This window comes from Electrophorus electricus, chromosome 22 (assembly GCF_013358815.1).
Source record: "Electrophorus electricus isolate fEleEle1 chromosome 22, fEleEle1.pri, whole genome shotgun sequence".
Taxonomy (NCBI): Eukaryota; Metazoa; Chordata; class Actinopteri; order Gymnotiformes; family Gymnotidae; genus Electrophorus; species Electrophorus electricus.
In genome coordinates, this window is record NC_049556.1 from 10,107,911 (window position 1) to 10,135,303 (window position 27,393).

The 27,393-nt window shown below is 44.8% G+C and overlaps 1 protein-coding gene across 4 annotated transcripts; it reads left to right on the forward strand.

Annotated features, from left to right (window-relative positions):
* Positions 1-5,872: 5,872 nt before the first annotated feature.
* klhl21 (kelch-like family member 21) lies at positions 5,873-27,381 on the forward strand. Of its 4 annotated transcripts, none has more exons than XM_035521321.1 (8): positions 5,873-8,753; positions 10,334-10,426; positions 18,580-18,712; positions 18,841-19,674; positions 22,928-24,008; positions 25,329-25,734; positions 25,864-25,936; positions 26,023-27,381. In XM_035521321.1, exons 5-8 carry the CDS (start codon positions 22,970-22,972, stop codon positions 26,365-26,367), a joined length of 1,863 nt encoding a protein of 620 aa, XP_035377214.1. In that variant the 5' UTR covers positions 5,873-8,753; positions 10,334-10,426; positions 18,580-18,712; positions 18,841-19,674; positions 22,928-22,969; the 3' UTR covers positions 26,368-27,381. The 4 variants fall into 4 exon arrangements, with proteins under 4 accessions (XP_035377214.1, XP_035377216.1, XP_035377215.1 ...); XM_035521323.1 differs by having other exon boundaries at positions 5,873-8,508; XM_035521322.1 differs by lacking the exons at positions 5,873-8,753; positions 10,334-10,426 and having other exon boundaries at positions 18,662-19,674.
* Positions 27,382-27,393: the final 12 nt, after the last annotated feature.

The window sequence follows — 27,393 nt, forward strand, 5'->3', positions numbered from 1 at the left end:
GGTCTACAGGAGATTCCATCAAGACTGTACCTGCTCATTCCATGTTTCACAATGAATGCAGGTTAATGGCAGACTCTTCTCAACCTGGTAGCAAACTGTCCAGGCCTTCCTTCTTCAGAAAGGTGACTACCTTTTCTTTTCACGGACAGTTTTCCCTGTTCCAGCTGTGCCTCATCGCTAGAGGATTCCCAGTGGCATGTTTCGTGCTTTAAGCCTATGGTTATGCCATGCGAAGAGATACATAAATGTACAATTAGGTAAAATGTATTTCACAGCAGGACATAATTACAGATCTTTATTAGAAATCACTGTGTCAGTAGTAGACATTAAGTCTTAACATACTGAGTCACACACAGTTTTCTTCTTTTTTTTTTCCACCGTAGGGGCATTAATCAATTGCCGCTCTATTTGTGAGTGGCTCCCAGACACCGTACAGTTGCCGCAGTGACGGGGGGGAAGTGCAGCTACAACCTGAGGTCAGATGCTTTGTTTGCAGGCACCGCAGGAGGAGCAGGCTGAAGGCAGTGCCATTACAACCTGTATGCCCCCCCGGGACTACGTGAACTTCACCTGGTGCACCTCCGGAGAGAGTGGCAATCTTATAGAACCCGGGAGTGCCGGGAGCCACAAGTGGAGTCCGCTTTGTGTCACCAGTAACAAACAAGGGGGCGTGATGGTTCCCACCTAAAGATCAGACATGAAGTAAAACGCTGTTGTAGCATCAGGACAAGCAGGAAAGAAAAATGTTTCACTACTGTATAGTTCAAATGTTTGCTACGTATGTTATGTGCCAATGCCGTCGCATTAGCTTACAGGAATACCTTTCCCTTGACTGGTCTGAACTGGTTTGTGAATCGTCAGAGATGACATGCATTAATAGCTCTGGCAGAGAAACACAGTTTGTTGACAGGTCAGTCGTTCACGCTCTGCTGCACATCTGACCACGTCCTCTGGCTGTCCGTCTTCCCCTGTCACTTTACATCTCTGGCATCACAGCGTGATCCTACAATTCAACTTTATTCAACCTTGGGCTTTACCCTAGTACTGAATTAGCTTAATTTGGCCAAGAGAATCTTGCAAGAGTTCAGAGAGACACCTTAAACATAACATTACAGTACTGCGTTCAAAGTCTTTTAGACATCGGACCAGACACCCTTCAAATGGCTAGGGAACGGTAGCGTTTGATTTGGTTTGAGCAGATTGGTCACTTTTAACACCATGCACAAATATCCATGAAAACAACCCAACATAATGGCGCCGAGATCCGTATTTTGGTTTAGATGATCCAAAGATTTTTCACTGTTCGCTCTTTATATTCAGGGTTACCAGATTACCAGCCAAAAAGTGTTACAAAATCCACAAAAATGCATGAAAAAAACGGCCAAAAAAACACATGAAAAAAAGCCGACGTTCAGCATTTCAGTTAAACCAATATGGCCTACCAATAAAATATAAAATGTATAGATCAGTAATTATAAAAAAAAAATTTTATTTGCGTGTCTTCACCATATGAAGTTTTTTAATGCTTTTTTTTTTTTTTATGATTGGACTCAGTAGTCTTTCTTGCAGTGCACATCCAAGGTTTTAGCTTAGTCACTTTCCTATTAATTCTGGGAACTTTGTAGTTATTTTCCCCAATTTGTCATTGTGAGAACCAAATAAGAGCTGAACCTGTTAGCCTATCTGATGGATTACTGATAATGTCCAGCTGATGAGGCACTGATGTCTAGCGTAGCAGATGGGCATAACCTGTCAATCAAACCTTTGACAACTGATTAGTTGTGGGGAGAAGGTAATTTCAGATGCTTTATAAAGATATATATATATATATATATATATATATATATATATATATATATATATATATATATATATATATATGTTTACAGCATTGATTCTGTCACTAAATAAAATAAACTGAGGTTAGAATAAACTGTTGTTTCTATCAATGATATTAATATCAGTTAATTTCTCACTTTACAATACCCTACCCAAGTTCAAATTTGTGTTCTTTGAAGTTCCTCAATGAGCCGAACTAAATGTAAACATTTTCCAATAAAATGCATCGAACTTAGCATTATTTTTTTTTTGCTATTGGGTTTTTTCTATCTAGTGAATATTAATAAGTGTGTCCATGGTATCACTGTCTATAAGTTAACTATGAAAAAATGTTCAAACAATCAAAACGGTCTAACCAGAACATTTTTCCTTTTAAGGCCACGGACCTTGTGTGGACCTGGACAGCCTTGTTCTTGTCTAATCAGTACGGCTCACACGGCATCTCCATATCTCATTACTGACTGAATATTTCATGAATTAATCTAGTAATCCTCTAATAATCTAATCTGATATCCTGGTTCATTTTAACAGTAAGACACTTGGCATCAGATGTTGCTTTGCAGGATTAAATAAGAAGAGTCCCACTACAGTAGCCTAACATGGTCAAACTGGAATCAGACAACCATTTGTGGAAACAGAAATTTTCAAATCTACACTACAGCCCCGAAGAACCATATTCCCATGTTGAGTATTCGTTTTAGCAACGAGATTTTTAAAAAATGGTTACTGAATAATTATCGATAAACATACCACCAAACCACCAAATGCCGGACATCTTTTTGAATATTTATTGTAAGTAAACAAAGATTTACCCTTCCCTTTAATTTTTTTTTAAATAGACGCAACATATGTAACTATGTAGCTATGTGCTATAATAAATATCTTCATAGCTCAGTGAAGCACATCATGTTGTAATGATTCCTTTGGGTTTACATGCCAGCCCAGAGGGAACATTTGTAAAAATATTAATAACCCATATTAAGTCAAATAATTGCCCCAAACTCTGTAGAAATTATTGTCCTCATTCATTGTCCTAAAAAAATGATTAAATAACCAGCATGTAAGAATGAAATTTCCTTTCATTTCAGTATCAACTTCTGCATGAGCATGTGTTCCTGTTGCAGGTGTTGTATGCTATAAAAATATGGCTTGTAGGTGGTGAGCGTGAATTTCCTGCTTTCATACGGAAATTAGTGTAGCCTGTCATAAATCTGTGTGACGTGACAAGCCAAGGCTGCAGGTGCTTAATCAAGAAATCTCAAGGCAAGGGAGGCCAGTTATTCAAAGCAACGCTAATCAACATCACTCTTTCAAACATGCCCAAAGGCCCAGATGTGTGTGTGGCTGTGTGTGTGCATGTGTAAAGGAGGGTGAGAGAGAGAGAGAGAGAGAGAGAGAGAGAGAGAGAGAAAGAGAATCAGGTTGCTTAAACTATACAGTAATCTGTTGTCTGGTTTGGCATTAACCTTTTGAAAGAAGTCAGCTCATAACTTTGAGAACCAGTGAATTTATAATTTAATCCTGGTAGTCAGTAAATATGACTGATGTGGACACATGCAGTACAGCAACAAAACTGCAAAGACGATGAGAACATTTTTTTTTTCATATATTTACTGTATCGTAAATGTACAGCAAATATGAACTTAATGTAAATAATATGCTTACAGAGCTCCGATTCCATATCACTGTACTGACCTCTGAAAAACATGGAGCCTGCTCTCTACAGTTGCAGATTATATAGTGCTACAGTGACATTTGGGAGACTTTCTAACTGTTTAAGACACAAAGTAACCTTCATGACCTCATATTCAACCCTGAAGTTAAGGAGCTCCAAATGCCTGCATGCTAATTCATTTCTTATGGTTTCAAAGACTGTCCCTTGGAGGCCATAAACTTTGAAGTATTGAATGCTGTTTCCTAAGAGTCTTGAGAAAGGTTAAACAAAATTTTAATTAAGGTTTGTGCTTAAGTGAGCAGTCTTAATACAACTCCAAGAGGTGATCTAATGAGGACCATGTATCAACATAACAGCCACAAACCACAGAAAACCTCTTTGTCTTTGTTTGTTTATCTTTGTTCGTTTGTTTGTCTTTCTTTGTTTGTTTGTTTGTTTGTTGAGAGCTCAAAGTGGATTTGATCAGTAGCAATGTGTGCAAGAGCAAATCAAATTTTATTTCATATTTCTAAATTGGCACAAGAAGCCATCTCGCAGTGGCGGTGGCAAGACAGAATTTATGCCAAAGTTGTTCTTTTTTTCCTTCTCTCGCAGCTTTTCCACTGCTTCTTGGCTGAATCCGAAAAGCCTGATTATAATCACGGCTTTTGATAGGAGACAAATGAAAGGAGAAGAAACAAGCCAGAGCCGACGCTGATTCGAGCCAACGGCAGATAACAGAGGAGCCAGAACGTAAACGGTGCCCAGCTCAAAAGAGGACAGCCACTCCCACTTATCCTCAAAGAGGGCATCACACTCCAGGACAGACACTGATCAACTGGTTATTTTTTTAAATAGGTTTTCATTTTGCATAGTCCTCTTTGTCCTCTGTGTAACTAAAATGAACACTTCTCCGATACAATTCCACACTTTAAAAGGTGTGTAAATAATTAATTTGTATTACTGTCTATTTGTGAATAGAAGCCTGTCAGAATGGATTGATTGAAAGGCATCGTGCTGCCGCCTAGTATGGCAGATAATTAAATAGTCCAGACCCCAGATGATAAAGGAAACTGCTGTCAGAAGCCCGCTGTTGATGTCATTGTAGCAAGGAATGCTGTCGTGCATGGTGCAATGCAGTGGAAATGCACCGTGATAAAACGGACTTCATCCTCATTTCCTGAGGATCAAATCTTCCATCTAATGCCCAGTCATGGTGTCGTGCTAACTGGCCTGTTCACGGTGTGACAAGCTAGAGTTATAACTAAGAGTGATCTGTCTGCATTGCATTAGTAATACTAATAATTAGTATCCTCCCCACCCACCCCCCAACCTTAAATGCCTCTAAAATGCAGATGGGTATTTGACTGGATTTGTTGTGAAGGTGTTTTCTCTCTACAGTGGCATGAGCTTCAGTTACACAATTAATTTCAAAGCAACGAAGGTTGCTTTGACAACAACAAAAAAAAAACAGACCCCCTGTGTGAAAATATTAAAGAGTAATACTATAACCCTTGTGTGAGAATATTAAAAAATAATATTATACCCCCTGTGTGAACATATTGAAGGGTAATACTATAGCTCTTATGTGAATGTATTGGTGTAATACTATATCTCCTGTTTGAACATATTGAAGACTAATACTATAACTCCGGCGTATTCTGTTTGACTTCAGGCTCTGTTATCACTCTAATCCAGTGGCCTGGGGGCTCAGCTTTGCTGCTACAATGTGCACTCAGTTAGTGCCGCTCTCCGTAAAACTAGTAAAGTGAGGGCTAATCCATAAGGGGACACAACACATTAAGTTCTGATGGGTTTCTGAAGATGTTCCACAGTGTTACTTAACCTCTCCATGAGCAGTTTATTGGACGTAGATTTACAAAGTTTTGGGAGACACTTATATCCAGAGCGACTGACATATTTGTTAGAAACTGGTTCATAGTGACCAGTCCTTCAGGTTCGATCTCCTCCAAGTTACCCTCTGCCCTCCGTCCTCTGGATCCGGGGAAGTCAAGAGATACTGACACCAAGGTAGTGAATCAAGAGAGTTCCACTTTATTGAGGAAAGCACCGAGTATACATGTGTCCTATATCTACTATCTAAATCTACAGGATGACGGGGGAAAAGTGAGGCATGTTCTAAGGGTCTACGTAGAAAGGAAAGAGACAAGGTTAGTAAAGATTAGATTTTCTCTGCATGAACGAGCCACGAGCTGTTCCCAGGCCCACCATGAGCCACTACTGTGCTTAGAGAGAGAGAGAGAGAGACGGAGAGAGAGAAAGAGAAAGGGAGGCGTAAAGGAGACCAGAAGAGGGAGCGGATGACCTCGGGCGACCAGCTCGCGGTCAAGTCGCCCTGTCATGGCTGATAGGCAGAGACCTTGTGTTGGGTGCCTGAAGACAGAAAGGCTCCAGTATCTAACAATGTTTATCGGTATGACAGTACGCATGCTTCTTGGGAATCAAAGCTCCATTAGTAGCACCATGTTCTAGCAGGTGAGCTACAGGCATGCTCCTTCACTGGCCTGCCTTTGCTGCAGGTAAAGTAGCAGTGCAGTAGCATTTCTGTGTCGTCGTCTTTGTATGCGCCTCAGCAACCCCCTGACCCCAGGGCCATCACCGTCGCCTGTTGCTGGCTTTCTTGCGCAGGAGAATGAGCAGATGTCTCAGTAGTTTGGGGCCAATGTGCTGTACGAGTTCAGAGATGGGTGTGGTCTCAGGGTCAGTGTATGAGATCAGAGATGGGTGTGGTCTTAGGACCAATATACAGATTCAAAAATGGGCATGGTCTCAGGACCAGTGTACGAGTTCAGAGATGGGCGTGGTCTCAGGGCCAGCATACCAGTTGAGAGAAGGGTGTGGTCTAAGGGCCAGTGCGCCGCACAAGTTCAGAGATGGGCGTGGTCTCAGGACCAGTGCACCGCACAAGTTCAGAGATGGGCGTGGTCTCAGCGCCTGCATACCAGTTCAGAGATGGGTGTGGTCTCAGGGCCAGCATACCAGTTCAGAGTTGGGCATGGACTCAGTTTGTCCCCACAGTAGATTCAATATGTCAGGATACTGGAATCATCTGGATTAAACACTAGAGGTGCATCTAAGTGCCACTTCATTAGGGGTAAATGAAATAGTGTCTCACTTGGCAAACATTAACATTTTAATTTTCGCCCTAACAGGCATCTCCGGGGTACTCAGGGCAAGAGCGAACCACTGCAATAATCATATCAGGAGGGAGGCTTGTTGCTGGGAAAACACCACTCTGGGAGAGCAAAAGGCTTCTAGCTTCAACTTCTTTTTTTCCAAAGCCAAACCAGACTCCAGCTGGACTAGGTGTTAATTTAACATAGTAGGTATTAACAGTAAGGATTTTAGATCTGTTATCATGTCTTCTGCGTTTGATGGAACTTACTATTTTTATCTGAATAAGTGCTTCTAAAGGAAGTTTTGACAGACTAAATCACTGAATCACCCTGCACAGAGAAACTTCTCATCAAACTTGAAATGAATTTGAATCAAAATGAGGATGAATATGTGAACTGTCTGAAATGATTGCCATCACCATCCTGCTCCTGACCCAACGCGTTTGGTTGTTTCACTTCACTCCGATGACTCAGTGTAAGCAGCCCTCACATCATGACACCATTATGACCTCAGCGGTGTCACGCAGAGTCCGTGATCATTTTGTTTCCTTTTCCTCCCTCCGTTTTCGCTCCTATTGCCAACATCCCCTGCGTCAGCAGAGGAAAAGTGAGACCTCCATACCACGGCACGTATCAGACCCGCCCCAGCAGCCTGGCCCGAGCCTGCCGGGGCCCCTTCAGGCTCCAGGATGGGAGACTTGCGTGAATCCACCTCTGAGAAGGTCTCCACTCCAGCTACTGCTCTCAGGCAGCAGCTATGATCTGACGGCATGGCAAGGTGACGCTTGTTCTGGTGGATTTTTAGTGTCTCACGTGGTAATTCCATGTGGGAACCGCCCCTCTTGAATCCTTCCCAGGGAATGATGAGCTGGATTTTTTCTCAGCAGGTTGAGTTGGCATAGGGGATCCGAGCACCACAGAGTGCCATTCCTTCCCGGCAGGTGAGAGGAATCAAGCATCCCTTCGGTGATGGGAGGAAGAGTGGGTGTCTCTTTTTCTCTTTTTCTGTCCAACTACCACAACGCGGCACCAAGAGAACTCTGAGAGCCGTTCTTTCGTTCCAGTAATTTTCCATAGTGCAGATCCACAATCTCAAGTGCTGTAAGACATTATCACGAATTACTTTAATGTACTTATTAACCTCTTCTGATTATTTTCTGAGGCTGCTAAAGTTAGCTGAAGTTCCCTGCTTACTCATTTTGGCTCACGTTACAGGCCTAATGATTGTTCCACTGCTTGATCAATTAGATAATGAAATAAACCAACTGCTATTTATATCTAGAAAAACATCATATGAACAACATTTTCCCTCCAGGAAGCAGAGACTTGCACTGCCTGATTTGACCACTTATGGTTTATGATTGAAACCCTTCAGCCACTGCTCTGGGTTAAATGCGGACTTCAGATGATGCAGAGGTCCATTTAGCTGGCTTGTAGGCAAGAGGAGGCGGTGGGGAGCCATGCGGGTGGCTGACACATCTACAGCCTGAGTCTCCAGACTGCATGCTTTTAATTCTTTCTTTTTTTTTTACGCTTGTCCAGAAATAGCCTCTCCGTCCAAATTGAAATCTGATCTGCCAAGAGAGGAAATGACAAATCTGGGCGGAGAACGTGCACAAAGGAAGGAAGCAGACGTGAGCCTCCAACTGAAGAGTTTAAAATGAGACGGAACATAAGCACACGCGCGCAGGAAAAGGCACTGAAGCAAGCCAACGTTCTTTAGTTAATGACCGAAACATAGAACACGTGCAACAGAAAAGCACAACAGAAAAAAAAAAGGCTGCACGGACCACCAGACCCAGGTGCATTTCTTACTCCAAAGCTCTGAGCCTCCTCCGTCAGGTCCAGCTGCACTGCGTTTGACGCGTCATGCGCTTGGTATGTAAAATCAGCCGGAGAGGACGATCGGCGTGAGTTTCGGGTGTGTCACCCCGGTTCATTACTCCAGATCATCGCTATTTATTTGGTCTGCACACACACTGAGCCAGACCTCAGAGACATGTTACGAGTAGCTAACATGCAAAAATAGACTAGTGAGGAGAGCGATAAATACCGTGACTGTTTTCAGGCGTCAAGAACAAGACTCAAGGGGAAGACGTCAAGATGATTGGCTGGGGAGAAAGGTCAGGGAGACGCTCTAGCTCCCCTCAGCCAATTAGGTCCACTGACACTTTTCAGGATAAGTCTGTACTCTGTGAAACTATGTGCTTGTGACAGTATTGCTTTATTTTTAGCATCTTTGACTTCCCAAAAATGGAAGTTATACCTTGGCTTAGAGGTAAGAAAATGCCTTCAAAGCCATCTCAGAGGTGGTCATGACCAATTTCAACACCAAAACGAGACCCGAGTACTTTTTCAATCTTCTGTGGAGGGTGAGGTGTCTGACGACCGTAAGGGAGAGGGGTGAGGTGTATAATTAAGGCCACCTGGAAGTTCAGATGTTAGTGTAGGGTCTGGGAAGAACGTGAAAGCAGCGCTGTACTGTACCTGAGAGGGTTCCATCTGCTGAGATGGCGAGGTGCCCACACACAGAGAGGACACCCTAAATTAGCAGTAGCAAATTGTACATTGGAAGATAAATACTTTTTATTTAAGTTGTTAAAATACATTCCGTTGCATACAAAGAAAATGATGACATGTTCAGTGGCCAGAGGTGGCCACTATTTTAATTACATGTTTAATTACATTTGAGATATGAGTAACATTTTACAGTACATAGCTTGCATTACAGTGTGCATACACCATTAATTTGAGTATAATATGCTGAATAACAATGCATATTATGCATTGATTATGCCCTCTGAACGATATGTGACAAATTCAAGGATTTTAGCTAGTTGTTTTTTTATGGTTCTAATCCATTTGATCAACTCTGACTAAACTTTTTCAAGAAGTCATTAGCATATGTTACCCCTGATCAGTCATCTTTATCATCATAAGGCAACGTCCTGTGGCCTAATTTTGAATTCAATGTTTACGTTACCGGCCTGCTGGTCAGTCACATGAATAGTCCTGGTGCATCACTCTAGTTCACTCTGTAGCTGTTCACTCTGTAGCTGTTCGCTCTGTAGCTGTTCGCTCTGTAGCTGTTCGCTCTGTAGCTGTTCACTCTGTAGCTGTTCACTCTGTAGCTGTTCACTCTGTAGCTAACTCTAGTCACCAAAACGTTTCGAACATTTTCCTTGTCATTCTCACACTGCTGGTCTCCTGCCTTGTGACAGGAGGCACAATCAGAGAGAGAGAGAGAGAGAGAGAGAGAGAGAGAGAGAGAGAGAGAGAGAGAGAGAGAGAGAGAGAGAGAGAGAGAGAGAGAGAGAGAGAGAGAGAGAGAGAGGTGGATGGAAGAAGTCTCTCAGGGGAAAATGCCGGAGGAGCCTTATGGAACCCAGTAGCGGAGTATCACCAATGTCACGTTTCCCAGTTCGCCCACCCTGGCCCACCCATTGCCCCTGTTTTCCCAGACCCAGCTGTGACTGGACATGAACATTTTTTATTTTTTGAACAATCAACAAAGCTCACATGCATGAGTATTTGTCAGGCTAAGAAAAAAACAATTCAAGAGTGTTCTTTTAATGCCTTGACAGTAGTTCACTAACCAAACTACCGCTGGATTGCCACAACTCTTCCAAGCACATGATACACAAAAGCTGCTATAAACACAAAAATAATAACATGGAAAATTACACATTTTCTGTGTGTACAGAATCAACCCACGATCCAAGCACCTTGGTACGATCACCTGGTCTCCACCACCTACCAGGGTCAGAGTTCACACAGAGCTGAGATCCTCAGTCAGGTGAGTGAGACAGGTGGGTGAGGGTTGCGTGAGAGGACCACACCTAAATGCGACTACCTTGCGACCCCTAATCAGCCTTTGGTGGTTTGTGAGTTGTCAGTTGTTCTGCTTCCTGGGCTTTGACAAGGATGCCTTAGAGACTGGAGCATGTGTCTGGTTTTGGAGGATAGAAAAAAAATAATAATCCTTTTTTTAAGCTCTGACTTTTTTGTTGTTGGTCATTGCGTTATGACTTCAGAAAAGAGACGAAGTCTGCAGCAGCTATCACAGGTACAGACAGGTGAAATGTACAGCTTTTTGAGGAAGGGTTTTGTAACTCAGGTGAGGGAGCACGGACTCAGTGGTGAGATTTACAAACACACACAAAAAATTGCAGTTCCCTGTCAAAAGAAAAACATGCAGCTGTTGCTCACAGCTGCTGTGGCCAATGGCGATCGCCGAAGTAACAAAACAACAAACCCTAAGCTTACAGTTTGTGATGACAGGTTGGGCCATTGTGTCGATCCACTGCCGTAACGGCTCAAATTTCTGGAGTCATATTTCATTTGCTTTATTTCGGTTTGGCTGCTGTCTGAAACACGGTGATGCGTTCAGCTTTCCAGTCATGGACTGTTAGTGCACTGATTGGACCGCGTTCATTGTTTTATCCCAGAGTACGTGGCGCCTTCCCTTACCCTCCTCTCGGTGACTCACTTGGAGGAACAATGCAGAACGCTGGCCTGACGTGGTAATTAAGTGCGTAGGACGGAGGAGGAATGGAGATGAAGGCGTGGATGACAGTCAAGTACCCGGCGCGCAGAGATTCTCTTTGTTTCTGTCCCTCTGTGTGTAAACGAGAGAACAGCACTTGATAAATGCGATCCAATAACAGGAGCAAACAGATTTGGGGTGATCACGCCTGAGACACTACTGAGACAAAAGTTGTTGTTTTTTCTTAATCCCTTTTAAGATAAGTGTGCGTGTGATTGTTTTACCCAAGACAAATTATTCAATTTCATAAATGACAAAAGCAGTCCCTTCTGCTCTAGATAAAAATTCGTATTATGAATTTTTGTTTCATTTTCTTTCCCCAGAAATGTTTTCAAAAAGAATTCAAGGCAGGAGTGGCTTCCCCTGTCAGCTGACTGTCAGGGATTATGCACTATAGTTCTGCTGCTCTCAGCATTCAGCAGTGATTAATAGTGTGGATGCAAATGCAGTCACCTTAACAGGGAGGTAAAGATTACAGAAACCTGAAAATGATTGGATTGTGGAAGCCTTCCTTGGTCCCTGTGGCGCAGACAGATGCATGGCCATTCATAATGCATTAAACCCACCGAGGTCATACTCGGTAGTAACAGAATAGTGCAACTGTATTCTTCTGACTTATTTACTTATTTGCAGAAAGGTGTTTGGTGGGCTAATTAGAGGAATCCCTACAGGTACTGTTGCACAACTGCTGAATAATTATGTGATTTTGTTATACGTACCATACAGGGTACCATACAGTGCGGTAGGTATAACTTCATGTATCACAGTGCCCATGTGTATCATATGTCTTGTTAGATCAACCTGTTTATCACATTATCTCTGACACATTCTCACAGCCCCTGGTAGTATAAGTCATTAAATTTATGTGATAACATTTTATTACACACAGCTTTTATTGCATCGTTCACTCGCTTCATTCCCTCAGCAAACACGGTGCTTGGATTTTGCGATCCATTCCACATCTCTGTCCTTCACGGATTCCGCACTGGAAGGAACTTAACTGAGAGGCGCGCTTGCCTGATCTGAGAATTACCTTCTGAGCCCTTAAAATTACCCAGAGTTCCAGAGCAGCTGGACACGTTACTGTTTGTTCAGTAGTGGATGACGGCATGACGGCAGGCGTTGGCTAAAGGACGGTGGTAATTGAGATTCAGCATTGGATATCAGCGCAAAAAGCTTCTCTGTGAGCCTCAGTACTTAACAGCGACAGCTGAAAAAAGAATTGAGACAGTAATCGGAAATTCAGGCAAAGTCACCTGTAATTATTACGGGCAAACAAAGGGAGACCAGTTTCTGCTGCTACTCGTCAGTTGATATGAGCTCCTTTGGAATTTTATAAAGCGTGCTTCTTAACAATTATGCACTGTGGAGTAATTATCCTCAGTACGTCGTGCTGCTGATCTGAAGTCAGTCAAATCAATAAAGAGAAGTGCCTACAACTGCACAACCACTACACATACCAAATATAATGAAGGTATAGGCAAGAGAGTAACTATGTACCACACACCAGACAATTCTATCATTTAAACATCTAATCTATTTGGGTCCGAATCTCCTTTGCTTTAAGTGGAACGCCTCTGTCTGACAACTGTGATATGGACGTATGACTACTACTTTCTTAAAGCTTATAAAATCCAAGATCACCTTGGTAATTTCTGTATATTTAGGATATCAGGTTCTGGATTTTGTCCTATTTAGGAGGCTACAGGTAATACAAAGAAATTTAGAAAAAAAAGAACAGAAAAAAATGACCTTCCCTGATCAGGCCTACCCATGACATCAGCAGTCACTGCACATTATCTTGGACAGAAGAGACCAGGGCGAACGAGACCACTGTGGCGTTACCCAGAAAGGAAGGCTGACATCAAGGTGTAGGGAGGTGGCCTACCTTCAGCAGGGCTGGCACGTGCGTTTTATGCGGAGACACAGTGGCGAGTTCCGTGTCCCCCAACGTGCACAGCAAGCATCGGGGTCACCTGTCACCATGCTTCAAAAAAACACACCCACGACAATAAATAAATAAATAGCTAGATAAATAAATACACATTTCACAGCAGAGCAACAAGTAACAGCGGTAATGGTTGCTGGCGCGCAAGCTCCAGGTCTCACCCAATGGGTGGTCAGCAGCCGACATGGCACGAAGCATCCCTGAAACAGTACTGTACCCGTGTGATCGGGTTCAGGGCGCGGTTCATAGCTCCAGTATGGCACGACGCACTGAGCGGCAGGCATGCCTGCAGCGAGGGTCCTATGCTTCAGGGTATTGCGAACGAGTTTAAGCGAAAAAGAAAGAAAGAAGACTTTAATGCTTAGTAAAAAATAAAAATGCAGCGTACCCTCATATTGGGTGTACTCTGACCTTAATACTGTGTGTAAAAACTAGCTCAAATTTACCATACATTATTGGCTTCAACACCAATCATCTTGATATGGTAATGCTTTTGGAAAAGAGGACCATTATCCATTCATAAAATAGCTAAGCATCTGAAGCACTAAATGACAACATGATTAAGACACCACTGAGGTATTTCTAATTGCTTGTATTGGGGCAGCGAATAAATAAAAATATATTTCATAAACAGGGCCATTAACCATTCATTTGATAGCTGTGCATAGTTTTTTATACTAAATTAGTATCTAGAGCACTCAGTGTTTCAATTGGCTTAATGGGAGATTTAGATACATATTGAAGCCTTTCTAATTGCTCATATTAGTATGGCAGTTACAGCTTTATCGACAACCTCCTTTTAATAACAGGCCTATAACCATTTATGAGCAAATGACAGGCATAAAGAACCCCATGCCGACGAAACCTTCTGCGTGCTGCATTTAAAAAAAACAACAATGGCGACAAACAAACACACACACATACACACACACGCAGACCGTAGAGTCAGTTCATCCAGATCACCTCTGAATCATAGATCACCTCTGAAATATATATATATATATATATATATATATATATATATATATATATATATATATATATATATATATATGCATTGCATTTCATTTTCTCATTTACCTGTGCAAAGATACAGTCATTGAAGACCAAAAGCAAAACTTAACAATAAGTGACATTTGAATCTCAGTTGCACTGCTCGTGGTCTTTAAGAACGCCGCTGGCTGAAGTGTGCTCTAGAGAGTTGGCAGTTCCTTTGCATAAATCATCCCAAGCAAAACGACCAAACGGTTTTGCATCTGGAAGGCCATGAGGCTAACCCTTAGCGTGCTCGCGAACGCGTCATGGGTGGTAACATGTGGCCTTAAGCGCTGCGCAAATCGGCGAACAAATGGCCGGATTAACGATATTCCTGCATTTATCAAACTAAAGTATTAATCATTAGGCAAACCAACAGGCAGTCCGTGAAAGTCTGTGACATATGTTATCTGGTTGTGCTGGTGTTTTGTTTTGTTTTTGCTGCCTTGACCCATCCAGCGGGTGAAACGGGAGAGTTCCCCGAAAATGCAGCGTGCCGCAACGCTCCTCTCGAGGAGGCTCGTGAATTTCAAGCCTTGATGGATGGCAAGGAGCGTCTCTTTGGAGATGTACAGGCGCAGCGTTTTCCTCTAATGTACTCTTGCGTTTCGACGCGGCCCTTACAGCGTGCCTGACGCAAGCAGCCTATTGCAGACGCAATGACCAGCCAGTACGGCGCATGCGTGGTCCCAGCCGACTGTATTTGGGTCTTGCACGTATGGATCTTTACCATCGCGAACTTATAATTATTTCAATGTTTTTGGCATTCTTGTAAACATTGCTCAAGGACTTTACACGAGGCAATGAGCAGATATTAGATGATTTATTTACCTTGAATTTAGAGTTTATTACTGTTGCTGTCAGTTGCACCCAAATCTCTCTCAATCCCCTCATCACAGACATACATACACACATACACACAAACACACAGACACACACACACACACACACACACACACACACACAAGCAGATTGATAGCCCCTTTACTGACGTTCTCATCCTCACTTTGCTTTAACAGTTGTATCAATAATTCACACTGTCTGCACGGCAGGATTTTCAGGGAGCGTTGGAGTGTCAGAAAGATTGGGTAGTCTGCAGGTCAGACTCTGCTGGTTCCACTGAAGTACTGATGCCACAAGCCTACAGTAAACATGACAGGCACTAAGACACATGCTTTAGATGTTCTCATTAATCCTTTTGATTAACAGTTGTACCTTGGGGTGTAGCCTCGTGCAAGCAAAGTGGACATCAGGGCTAATATCAGAACACATTGGAAAGGAAACTGGAGTGGATGCATGATTTATGCAGGGACGGACCCTGTCATGTTTGCTTAATGTGTTTAATTTGTGGCAGGGCCATTTTAAAATGAAATCTACTGTTTCCATTTGTCAGTACAGAGAGAAATGTTCAGTTTAGATAATGGCCGACCTGACCTGCAAAAAACCAAGGGTTTTACTAACATCACCATCACACACACACACACACACACACACACACACACACACACACACATATATATATATATATAGTGTACTATAGTGAGAGGTGTAGAGATATTCAAAATTCTTATAAAGTACACAGAAACTCTCTGGAAAGACTCTGTGTACTTTACTATAATTTTAAATATCTATCCATCTATCTATATATAGATATGTGTGGTGTTTGGTTGAGTGTGTGCATGTGCGGACGCGCGCGTGTGTGTGCGTTTGTGTGTGTGTGTGCGTGTGTGTGCACGTGTGTGTGTGTGTGTGCGTGCGTGCGTACGTGCATGCGTGTGTGTGTGTGTGTGTGTGTGTGTGTGTGTGTGTGTGCGTCCATGTATAAATAATATTTCTAAACACATTTATATATTGCGGGCAGTCTCTTTTGTCTTCATGCTCGGGTCCAGAGGTCTGGGAGCTTGAGGGTCCTGCACAGAATCTTAACTGTTCCCAGGACTGCACTCTTCTGGATGGAGATCTCAGACGTTGATCCTGGGATCTGTTAGAGGGGACCAGGGCATTCTGATGAAAAGTGGGATATCGGAGCACATTCATGACACTCAGGGAAAAGAGTGGAGAATAGTGGACTGTTGGAATGTTACCATACACACACACATCATTACAGTATGTAAATCTGAAGAAGATTCCAGATGATTCACTGTACTGTACTGTAGGGAAAGATGTAGAGAGTCAAATCTGTAAGCACTGTAAAACAGGCTCTTCAACAGTAAGCAGGTTATACTAGAAAAAGTAGATAACATTCATTCCACGGGGTTCATATATTCATTTTGTGGAGTTCAGAGAGTACAGATCAGTTCTTTTTCTTTGAGTTTGTTAACTTCATTGCTGCCATAGTAACAACTGACAGCACAAACACATTAATTTGGTGTCCATTAGTACGCCTAGCCACTGGAAATGACAAATTATTAATACTGATGGTCTAATGTATATATGATATAAATATATGATGTGAGCTGTAGCAGGGAGAGACACAGGCAAGCTGGACTCCCCCAAGTCCAAACAGAGGATCCACAGAGAGTGGTGGAGAACAGCACAGCTAAGATCCTGTGGGACCGCCATGTCGGGACAGATAAACAACTAGTGGTGAATGCACCAGACTTCCTGATAGCAGAGGCAGAAAACCGCAGAGGTAATAGATGTGGCAGTTCCAAGGCATGGAAACAGCCGAAGGTTGGTGCATGAAAAATAGGGGGGAAAAACACCAGGGACTGAAAAAAGAAACAGAGAGAATATCGTTGATTCTTTGTAATATTCAGGTGGCAATAAGGACATTCAGGGCTGGGACCCCTAAGATGGAGGAGTGGCTCCAGCAGATCCCAGGAATGACAACATCAGGCTCAGTCCAGGAGAGCACGGTCCTAGGAACAGCACACAGAGCACACTGAACATTTAGGGATGTGTAGAGCAGACTGAACATATTGGGATATATGTAGTAGTGCCTTGAAGTAACGAAGTTTTTTAACATGCTGGGGACCAATGTAAGGACTGAAGATTTGGGGTGATGTGTTACATTCTTTTGCTTCGATTATGATCGCACAGCTGAAATTTAGGCGTAATTTGATTACATTTAATTCTTAGAGCTAAAGAATGAGTTATAGCTCCCCCTAGTGATAAGCATGCGCAATTGCAACCTCAGTTTGGTCGATTGAAATTCAGTTCCGCTCTCGTTTGATCAATTATGTAGATACAAGTGTTTTGCTTATAAATTCCCTCGAACGTAAACCTTTGATTCAACTTTTCTTATCTTTTAATACTTTTTCGTAAATTTTAACACCGTTCACATTTCTGCATTATTTTGAATAGCCTACTCTTTAAATTGAAAGTCATGCTGTCTTTGTAATGCATAGCACTGAGGGTCTTGGTGAAGTGCTACATCAGACGTCTGAATAACTCTGAATAAAGTTGTCCTCTCTGAACGAACACAGTGAGTTCTCAACCTCTCCCTGCCATGTCTAATCAATGAGGATCAGGGGGAACAGACTGTCAGCAGTTCCTTTACCAGAAGAGTTGAGCCAGGGGCCATAAGGGAGCCTCAAGACCCATTCCTGCTTTAGAACCGCTGTGCACGGACACCACGCTACTCTAAAGGGCACCTTGAGTACCTGAGAGAATAAAGTTGGGGTTTGCTTCACTGTGAACATGGTGTGCTACTGCTTCGTCCCTAGAATGGCTAGCCAGGCATTGGTGATAAATTCGCATTTCTGATGCTGATGCAGGACAACATTCTGTTGTCAGAGAACACATGCACATGTATGACGAATGATGATACAATAACTAGGTCATATAGATTCATATCAGTATGCAAGGTGTGTTACCTTTACCGAAGTGTTTATTGCTTATAAAGTACACTTCTGCTGATGTTATTTCTTTCTGAATTTTTTTTTTTTCTGGACATTCAAGAATAACAGATGCATGCATGCAAATATATGCAAAATGGACCAGCTATTGCAAATTTCCCCTGTAAGCATATCTATCTGTCTATCTATCTATCTATCTATCTATCTATCTATCTATCTATCTATCTATCTATCTATCTATCTATCTATCTATCTATCTATCTATCATGCTATCTTTGATAACATGTGCCCATGTTAAAGTAATGAGATCTGAATTAGGTTCAATAATTAATTAGCTAGGAAGGAAGTGGTGCTCATAGCCACCTGATGTAATTAATTTATAATTAATTTGATGCTTCGACATCAGTTTTTGTAAATCCAGTTAACCACAGAGGAATGTGTTGGCTATTACAAAGGATCTGCTCCCATCATCACTCCTATGGTAAACATCTCTGTCTAATCAGGTTATGAACCATCGGCCTGCAAGACCACCAGGGTGGTACCCATACTGAAGAACTCAGCACTGGACAGCTCAGACATCAACAACTACTGACCAGTATCTCATTTCCTTTCTTTTGTAGATTCTCGAGCATGCTTTCCATAAGCAATGATCTTACTTCCACACCCAGACCCACTTTCAGGACCCCAATCAGTCTGGCTTCAAAAATGTTACTGGACCCGATTCTTCTAGACCTTTCTACTTCCTTTGACATGGTGGATCACAACACTCTCCTGTCATTCTTCTCTAACCTCAGAATCACTAGCTCAGCATTGCTACTGGAGTTCATGTCCTTCCTACAGCGATGTTCTTATCCGGTAACATCCATATCCTTTACACGCAGGCTCTCCATCGGTGTCCTACAAGGCTCAGATCTGAGTCCTCTTCTCCTTCCTCTCTACACAAGCTCCCTTGGTTATATAATCTCTGGATTATCCTTCCATTGCTATGCAGATGATACCCAACTGATCCTATATTCTTATTACCTTCTCACACACAGGTTTCTCTGCAGGTTTGACACTTGGTCTCGAGAAGGGTTTATTTTTCGATTCTAACCAATTTGTGCTAGTTAAGGATACTCTGAGTAGACAACTAAAGCACATTTGTAAATCTTAATACGAGCGTCTGCTAAATGCCATAAATGTAGATGTTCGAAGAATTATCGCTAGAGGGCGACACATTAAAAGAGGCTCACGTTTTACTGCAGCGATTTAGCAAAAGGACATTATAAATGTGTTAGGTTGTTTTTACTATTTAATTAAACCACGAAATTACCCTCATGTCTTGTCCATGGAAAGTTAAAACTACACAAACTTCGCAAAGGTATACACATGTGGCTGGCAACACGTTAATGGTTCACCCCGCAAGAACAACGAAATGCCATTATTTGATATTATAATAGCATATGGATAAACGCGTTTTAACGTTAGGAGCAAACGTTTCCCAGCGTTAGTTAAACACCGTAAGTTTAACACCGTCACGTCGCCGGAGCCGGCGCAGCGCCCCGAAGCACGGTGGCGCACACATACGCAGGATACTCCGCGCAACTATGGCGCTAGGGTGAAGAAAGAGGAGACCAACATCGTGTCCAGGTTTTACGCGCAATCTGAGGAATCGATCGCGGAAAGAGGACTACATCGGGTGCGAAAAGACCGGAAAGCCCCGCGCGTTTGCCCGGGTATGTAGAGAGCCTCCCCGTGCGTTTGAAAAACGCCCGTGTCCTACGCTGTTTGTTCGCGGAGCTAAACCGCTAGCGCACGCCGGCCCGTGGCTTCATTCCTTCTTAACGATCGTCCCGACACATTCTGTTCGGCAGCAGGACATGGCTAAATAAATAAATAAATGAATAGACGAAACGCCACAGTAACAAATGATTGTTTCAAATAGGTCAGCCTCGGGAACGGGACATGGGACCTTGTTTATTCGCCTTCGTTCTCTAAACCCAAAAAGTGTTCAGGACATGAACTTACCCTGAACTTGTTTAAGACGGAGTGAATGCGCATATTACACATTTACCTCCAGGCTGCTTGTTAAGCACAGTCCTTTTCTACAAAGCAGGCTGCTTTGGCTCTCTTTTATGTTGTTTTAATAACGCTTTAATATTTTAAGTAAAATACATTTCGGCGTAGAGTGTTTACGGGAGACATCCGTCTTTTTGTGGGACAAGAGCAGACTCCCGAATGTGAGCTATTTGGCTTGTAAATTATGCTTCTCTTTCGTTAATAAATGTTAGACGACCATCTGGGTGTATTGAAAGAATGCGAGTCATATGTTACAGCCAAGGTCTTTCCTGTACTCTTATTCTATTTACAGGTGTGACTAAGCTTCTCGTAGTCCTACAAGCACATATGGCAACCCTGATAACTGCAGCTGAGTCAGGTGTTAACTTCGCTCGGTTCCTCAGTGCAGGGCTCTGGATAAAGTCCTCACAGAACTCGTGGGCTTCCGTCAGCCGCCTTTTCTGAGTCTTTAGGAGCCTGGGCTTTAGTAAGCTCCGTACACCAGGGCCCCTGACTCCACCAGAGGCTAGCGGGGCCTTCCGATGGCCGTCCTGGCCGTGCTGCGTCACGGGGACCTGGGCTAGGGGAAGCACAGCCGTCTGGCTGAGCCCAGGCAGAGTTCTTGTTGTTGACTGTGTTGTTACATTAGTGTGAGGATTTGTGTAAACATTTCAGGAGTCCAGGCAGGAGCTCAGGTCTTGTTTTGGAGACGGTTCTGCCCAGTGCTTTCAGCCAAAGGACCTTCGGTTTGGCTCCTGAAGTCTTGGCTTCATAAACAAGACGCGAGAATGTCGCGAGACACAGTACGAGTGTAATATGAGGAAAGAGAGTGTCAAATGAGTTTAGATACAACATAAGAACACATAGTAAAACATCCTTAGATGTTTGTCGTTAAATAGGTCATTACTATATAATCTGTTTTTCTTTTCCAATTTAACACCGACATTTTAAAAATGCACATAAACATCTAATACCCCAAGCAATAACGGTAGTGTGTTTGTCTGGGTATTCAGTTGCCCTTAAACAGCTCACTGGACTTCTATCGTGTCCCCGTGGCCTGTGATGTAGGGGTTCTGCCTGTGGTCACGGTGTTCATTTTTAAATAACGACTTGTACCAGAATGGACACCTAAGAGGAACAACAGCAATTCAGACTTTCTGCTCTGGTCATAAAAAGCTTGAAAATCTCCTTTTGGGCTTGGTGGTAGTTGTTCTCAAATGATCGGTATCAAGCGTTGCTTTTGCGGGTATCCACACAGAGACTTTCTCTGTCACCCTGTTTCTCTCTGAGGGGCTCGGTTCCAGGCTGCTATTAAAGGGCTGTAAACAGACCAGCAGTAAGCACTGTGGCATTCGGGTATTTCCAAATACCCCTCAGGTATGACGGGAACGAGAGGGTTGCTTCACAGGCTGTGCTGAGCGGAAATAGAACTGCGCGTTGCCTTCAGTCCGCTGACCTCGGTGACTTGGGGTCACGCGGACAAACTCGGCGTAGAGCCTTCGTAAATGCCTCGGTGCATCCTAACCGGTCCTCGCTGTCCAGGAAAGAGGAGTCGCTGCCTTTAGGATGACGCAGAACCTGCAGCAGTTGGAGCAGGTTCTTTCCTCGTTTCAGTGCTTCGTGACCGTCCCTGTGTCTGTCTCTGCTGGTGATCCATCTTTCACAGAGTGGCGCTAGATGCATAGGTGGCCCGCTGTGTGGAATGTGGACTAGGCTCACTGGCATCTGGTTGAGTTTTTGCCATAGAGGATTGTGGGTCATTTGACAACCAGCTTTGATACTACTCTCCCAACAACGCCAGGCCTCTGAAGACACACACACACACTTTATCAGACACACCACATGCATTACCTTGCATTTGCAATTGTATGCCATTTATGTCTAGAATAAGACCGTAAGAGTACTTGTAATATTTTTAGCAGCTGTAAAAAAAAAAAAAGAAAAAGTCTCTTGGAATACCTAATGCATGATTCACAAAAAGCCTGTCAGAATATCTGCAAATCGGCACATGCTTGATACCACTGAAGAGGTCACTAGTCAGATATGGGCCGATTACGGACCAGGCCAAAGTCTGTCTACGGCGACCTCGTCGGAGCTGTTTGTGGGGAATTTTCTCAGCGAGAGCGACGTTTGTGTGCGGCAACAGTGATAGAAAGGCCTCCATCTTGAGACTCTCTGAGGAGTTGCTAAGGGGGGGTGATAGGATACAGGACACTGTGGGAGTGGCGAATGTCAGCAAGCCTTCCCCTGAAATGTCCTGCAGGGTGTGAAGTGTATGCTCACCCCTCCCCACCCTGTAGAAATGGACACTGCTGATGTATTTATAGAACAGGCAAAGAGTCAAGCTCCATTTCTTAAGAGTAACAGTCTGCACACATTTGTCATAACCGTGTGATACTGCAGGCTCGAAGCTTCTGGCTCCCTTCTGTGTGTTTTGGTTCCCTTAGATTGTCTGAAGAGGCAACACGGGTAGGAAAAGTCGACGTTCGGCAATGTACTTACGTAAATTTGGGCCTTGGTTATACAGCGTCAGTTTCCTAACAAATTGTCCTGGAGAGTGTAGCGAATGATCACCAATAACTAGAATTCTGGACAGAGCTAGGTCTTGACAGAATATGTAATTTAGATGAATTTCTTGTTTAGATTTTAATTCTGAAATAAAGTCTGACGAGATAACACATGGGTCACTAGACCTTCAGGAAACTTGTAACTAAATTACGTTGGCTGCCGCTTTTCATCGGTGTGTGGGTGCTTGTAAAATGTTGACATCTGTCCATAACTCGTCCTTCAGTGTGAGAGAGGCACTATATAAATTAATATTATTATTCTTATTATTAAATGAGCCTGTACGAAGGGTAGTATGCCTACACCATAACTCCCGTGTGACGTGTGTACATAACCATTTTATTTCTCTCATTTCCGACGAGTCAGATGTTCTAAAGAGTCCCGGCGAGAGAGACGGACATCGACCGGATGAGTGTAACCATGGAGAAACCGCTTTTGCAGACCCAACCGTCCATGCTGCCGTTCTTTGACACGGCCCACGCCATCAACCTCCTGCGGGGCATCCACGAGCTGCGCGCCGAGCGCAAGTTCTTCGACGTGACGCTGTGCGCCGAGGGCTGCGAGTTCCAGTGCCACCGCACGGTGCTGGCGGCCGCCAGCACCTACTTCCGGGCCATGTTCGCCGGCACGCTCCGCGAGAGCGCCATGGACCGCGTGGTCCTGCACGAGGTCCCCGCCGAGCTCCTGGGCCTGCTCGTGGACTTCTGCTACACGGGCCGCGTGACGGTGACGCACGAAAACGTGGACCTCCTGCTGCGCGCGGCCGACCTCTTCCAGTTCCCATCCGTCAAGGAGGCGTGCTGCGCCTTCTTGGAGCAGCGGCTGGACGTCTCCAACTGCCTGGAGATCCAGGACTTCGCTGAGGCGTACGCTTGCCACGAGCTGGCCGCCAGCGCGCACCGCTTCGCGCTCACCAACATCGTGGAGCTGGCCAAGGGCACGGACTTCGAGCGGCTGCCCTGGAAGCGGCTGCTGGAGATCGTGTCGGACGACGGGCTGCGCGTGGACAAGGAGGAGACGGCGTACCAGATCGCGGCGCGCTGGGTGCGGGCCGACCCCCAGCGCCGACTGCACCGCTGGCCCGAGCTGCTGCAGCAGGTGCGCCTGCCCTTCGTGCGGCGCTTCTATCTGCTGGCACACGTGGAGAGCGACCCGTTGGTCTACCTGTCGCCCGCGTGCCTGCAACTGGTGGGCGAAGCGCGCAGCTTCCAGTCGGGCGAGTACGATCGCCATGACCGCCCCTGCTGCCGCATGCGCCCGCGGCCCTCCACGGGCCTGGCCGAGATCCTGGTGGTGGTGGGCGGCTGCGACCAGGACTGCGACGAGCTGGTGACCGTCGACTGCTTCAACCCGCAGACGGGCCAGTGGAGGTACCTGGCTGAGTTCCCCGACCACCTCGGGGGAGGCTATAGCATATCGGCACTGGGCAACGACATGTACGTCACAGGTATGTCGCAGGACTGAGAACCTCCGCCTTTGTCTGGGGCCTCTGGCACATGTTCCCAGACATGCTAATGTCTTTAAAACAACTTGCATTCTGAACATAGAGCTAGTAGGGTATACATCTCCTCTGTAAACTGCCTGCATTTATTTATTTTGTACTGGTGTGAAAACGAGACCGCTCTCTTCTTTCTTGTTTACTGTTCTCTCTCGTGTCCTGGGTCACGCCTGGTGAAATGGCAGCCCACCCAGGTGTAAATAAAGCCCCGACGGGGACATAGTGTTCTGCCAGACAAACCGCAACAGTCTCACGAGTAATGGTCCTCCGGACTGGACGGTGTCCACGCTGGGAACATGTGTTGGGCCTTCCCGTACACCCGAGTCCTGAGACATTAAGGGGCATTAGCGAAGTGTCCCTGTAGCCGCGGGCGTCCTGCACAACACGAGGTGCTTGTGTGTGGATAGGGTGGTTTCGGCCCAACAGCGCAGTGATTTATGGCGCAATAGCTGAGCTGCACAGGTCGGTAGTCGGTCTCTGTGACACAGTGGTACCTAAGGCGTCATTCGTTAATCCCATTGCAACGTTTGAGCTCTTCAATATTTACAGTAAACGTTGCAACATGGAAGTCAGCCATCTAGCAAATCACTAATTTTGTTTGCAAGTTGATTCTGAAGACTGTTTGCTTTCTGATGAATCAAGACATTCACTTTTATCATCGCCATTAATGAATTTCTGTCAGTTTTCCCACACCATGACGTAACCTGTCGATGCCACTGTCTCATCTCAGTGTAGTCCGGCTACAGTCTGACACAGTAGGATCTGACCACTGACATTTAGTCCACGAGACTGATTTTAAATGGCAAAAAAAATCCAGATTACTGATGACGTCATCTGATTAATTTTATTTAGTCAAAAATAACTTTAATAATTTATATAAATAGTAAGCAACTTATAATAAAGAACTATGTAACTTACTGTAGAAATGTGTTCACAAAGCAGTTTCAGTGTCCGTAAAAGAAAAACAAACCCCACATGCTCACCGTTGCCGCATGCTGGCGACTACAGGCATGGGGAGGTAACCACATTTCTGAGTGTAGTTTTCCTATATAACATTTAAAGAGACATCGGTGCTCTTATTGCTGTGATTTCTGCGAATACTGAAAAATCCATGGAATACAAAAATGGCGACTTTTATTGGCCACACTTCATTTGCGCCATAATATGCGGTAAAATTAACATGGTCAGTGTTGCCTGACATCATGCAGCCCTGTTCCGTACGCCCCGCGTCTGGCCTCCTCGTAACCATACCCCGGGTCTCCCTGCCAGGCGGCTCAGACGGCTCGCGGCTGTACGACGGCGTGTGGCGCTACAACTCGGGCGTGAACGAGTGGACGGAAGTGGCACCCATGCTGAGGGCGCGGGAGTACCACAGCTCGTGCGTCCTGAAGGGGCAGCTGTACGTGGTGGCGTCAGACAGCACAGAGCGGTACGACCACGCCCTGGACTGCTGGGAGGTGCTTCTGCCCATGCTACGCCCCATGGACAACTGCTCGACCACGGTCTGCGGCGGGCGCCTCTACGCCATCGGCTCGCTCACCGGGGAGGACGCCATGGCCATGCAGTGCTACGACGCCGACAGCAACCGATGGGCGCCGGTCAACTGCGGCCAGCTGCCATCCTGGTCCTTCGCCCCCAAATCGGTGACTCTTGACGGACTCATCTACTTCGTGAGGTAAGGGGTTTTAAAGTACGCGCACGCATTTTTTTTTTTACTCATGACACAGTGTGCATTTTCAGATTGAGGGGCACAGGGCAGGGGAACAGGAACCCCCACTGGCTCATCGTAATAACTGTGTTTCAGAGATGATTTGGAAGAAGTCGACGTCTACAATCCGCAGACGAGCAAATGGGACAAGATCGCCCCAATGAACCAGGCAAGGGCCCGTCACTCCCCGTCACGTTACGCGCGCCGCGTTTGGGACGAGTGCTTAATGCCGCAAACGCGTGGCTCTCTCTGCAGGTCCACGTCGGCGGGAGCGTGGCGGCTCTGGGCGGCCGACTCTACGTTTCCGGAGGCTATGACGAGACCTTCGAGCTGTCGGACGTGGTGGAGGCGTACGATCCTGCCACGGGCGTGTGGAACGTTGCCGGGCGCCTGCCGCAACCCACCTTCTGGCACGGCAGCGTCAGCATCTTTCGCCAGTTCATGCCGCTCGTGTCCAGCACCTTCGAGCCCATAGAGGCGCCGGACATCGGTGATCGGCCCCTTCTCCGCCATCATCGCCACCATGCCCTCCGGGACCCCGACCGCGACCCCAACCGGAACCGGCTGCAGCTGGACCGGGAGGTGAACCCAGCGCGCTGATGTCTCGCGGGGGTGGCGTGGAAGGTGACTCTGCGGAGTTCGATACAGTATGCACTTTACCACACATTCACCTCAATGGCAGAACGAGGGTGGAGTTTAGGGTGGATTTTAGGGTGGGGGTGACCCGGCTTCTTTGGTCTTCGCTCGGTCTGCCTGTGTAAACTAGCGTTTTCTGCACACGTCTGTGTTTTGCATGCAGTCCCGACGCTGGATGGGTGGGTCCTTGACTTCACTATGAAATGGCGCATGTTGATCCACATGTATGGAATTCTTTAGTCGGGTGTCCGCCAAATGTAATTTTGAGGCATTTGATTGCGAATCCCAAACTAACGTTGCCCAATATCGCTACCCCATAAACTCCCAAAGAGGAAATGATGTTAGCTGGGTTAAACGGTACTGCCAAACTCAGGCCGCAAACGTCCAAAGGTTTCGTCACGTGCTTAGATGGGAATAAGAAACAGAGAAGCCGAGCTTTCGTTTAAAAATGTCCCTATTGAAGGGTATTTGTCTTGTGGACACATGAAATCGAAAAGAAGTCCTGAAGTCTATCTGGATGTATCAGACAACTTACTATGCATGAAGTACTTAGGATTTTCTGTGAAGTCATAACTGAATCTTAATTGTTTTCATATTCCATAAATTAAGTTTATTTATGAATGTGTAGAAAATGTTTATTTTAGTGAAGGTGTGAAATTGTAGATTACGTAAACTTACTTTTTCTTGAAATGAACCATTAAAAATCTATTGTATTTTTTATGTACATCTTTAAATATGTTGTTTCATAACTGGAAGCAGTAAGGTACTCAAGAGTGTGTGAGAGTGTGCTGTGTCTTTGATACTACTAATTATAATTATGTACACTTAACAAAAATGGTACTTGTACATTTATTTTGCTACTTTTTCATACAGAAGGAATTGTCTTTTGCTTTGTAGCCAAAATTATTTTTACGACTTGGGCCTTAGCTTGGGAAGTGATGTGTACAAGTGTGATCGATAAATAAACTGCAGGCAGGACTAATCTTTGTG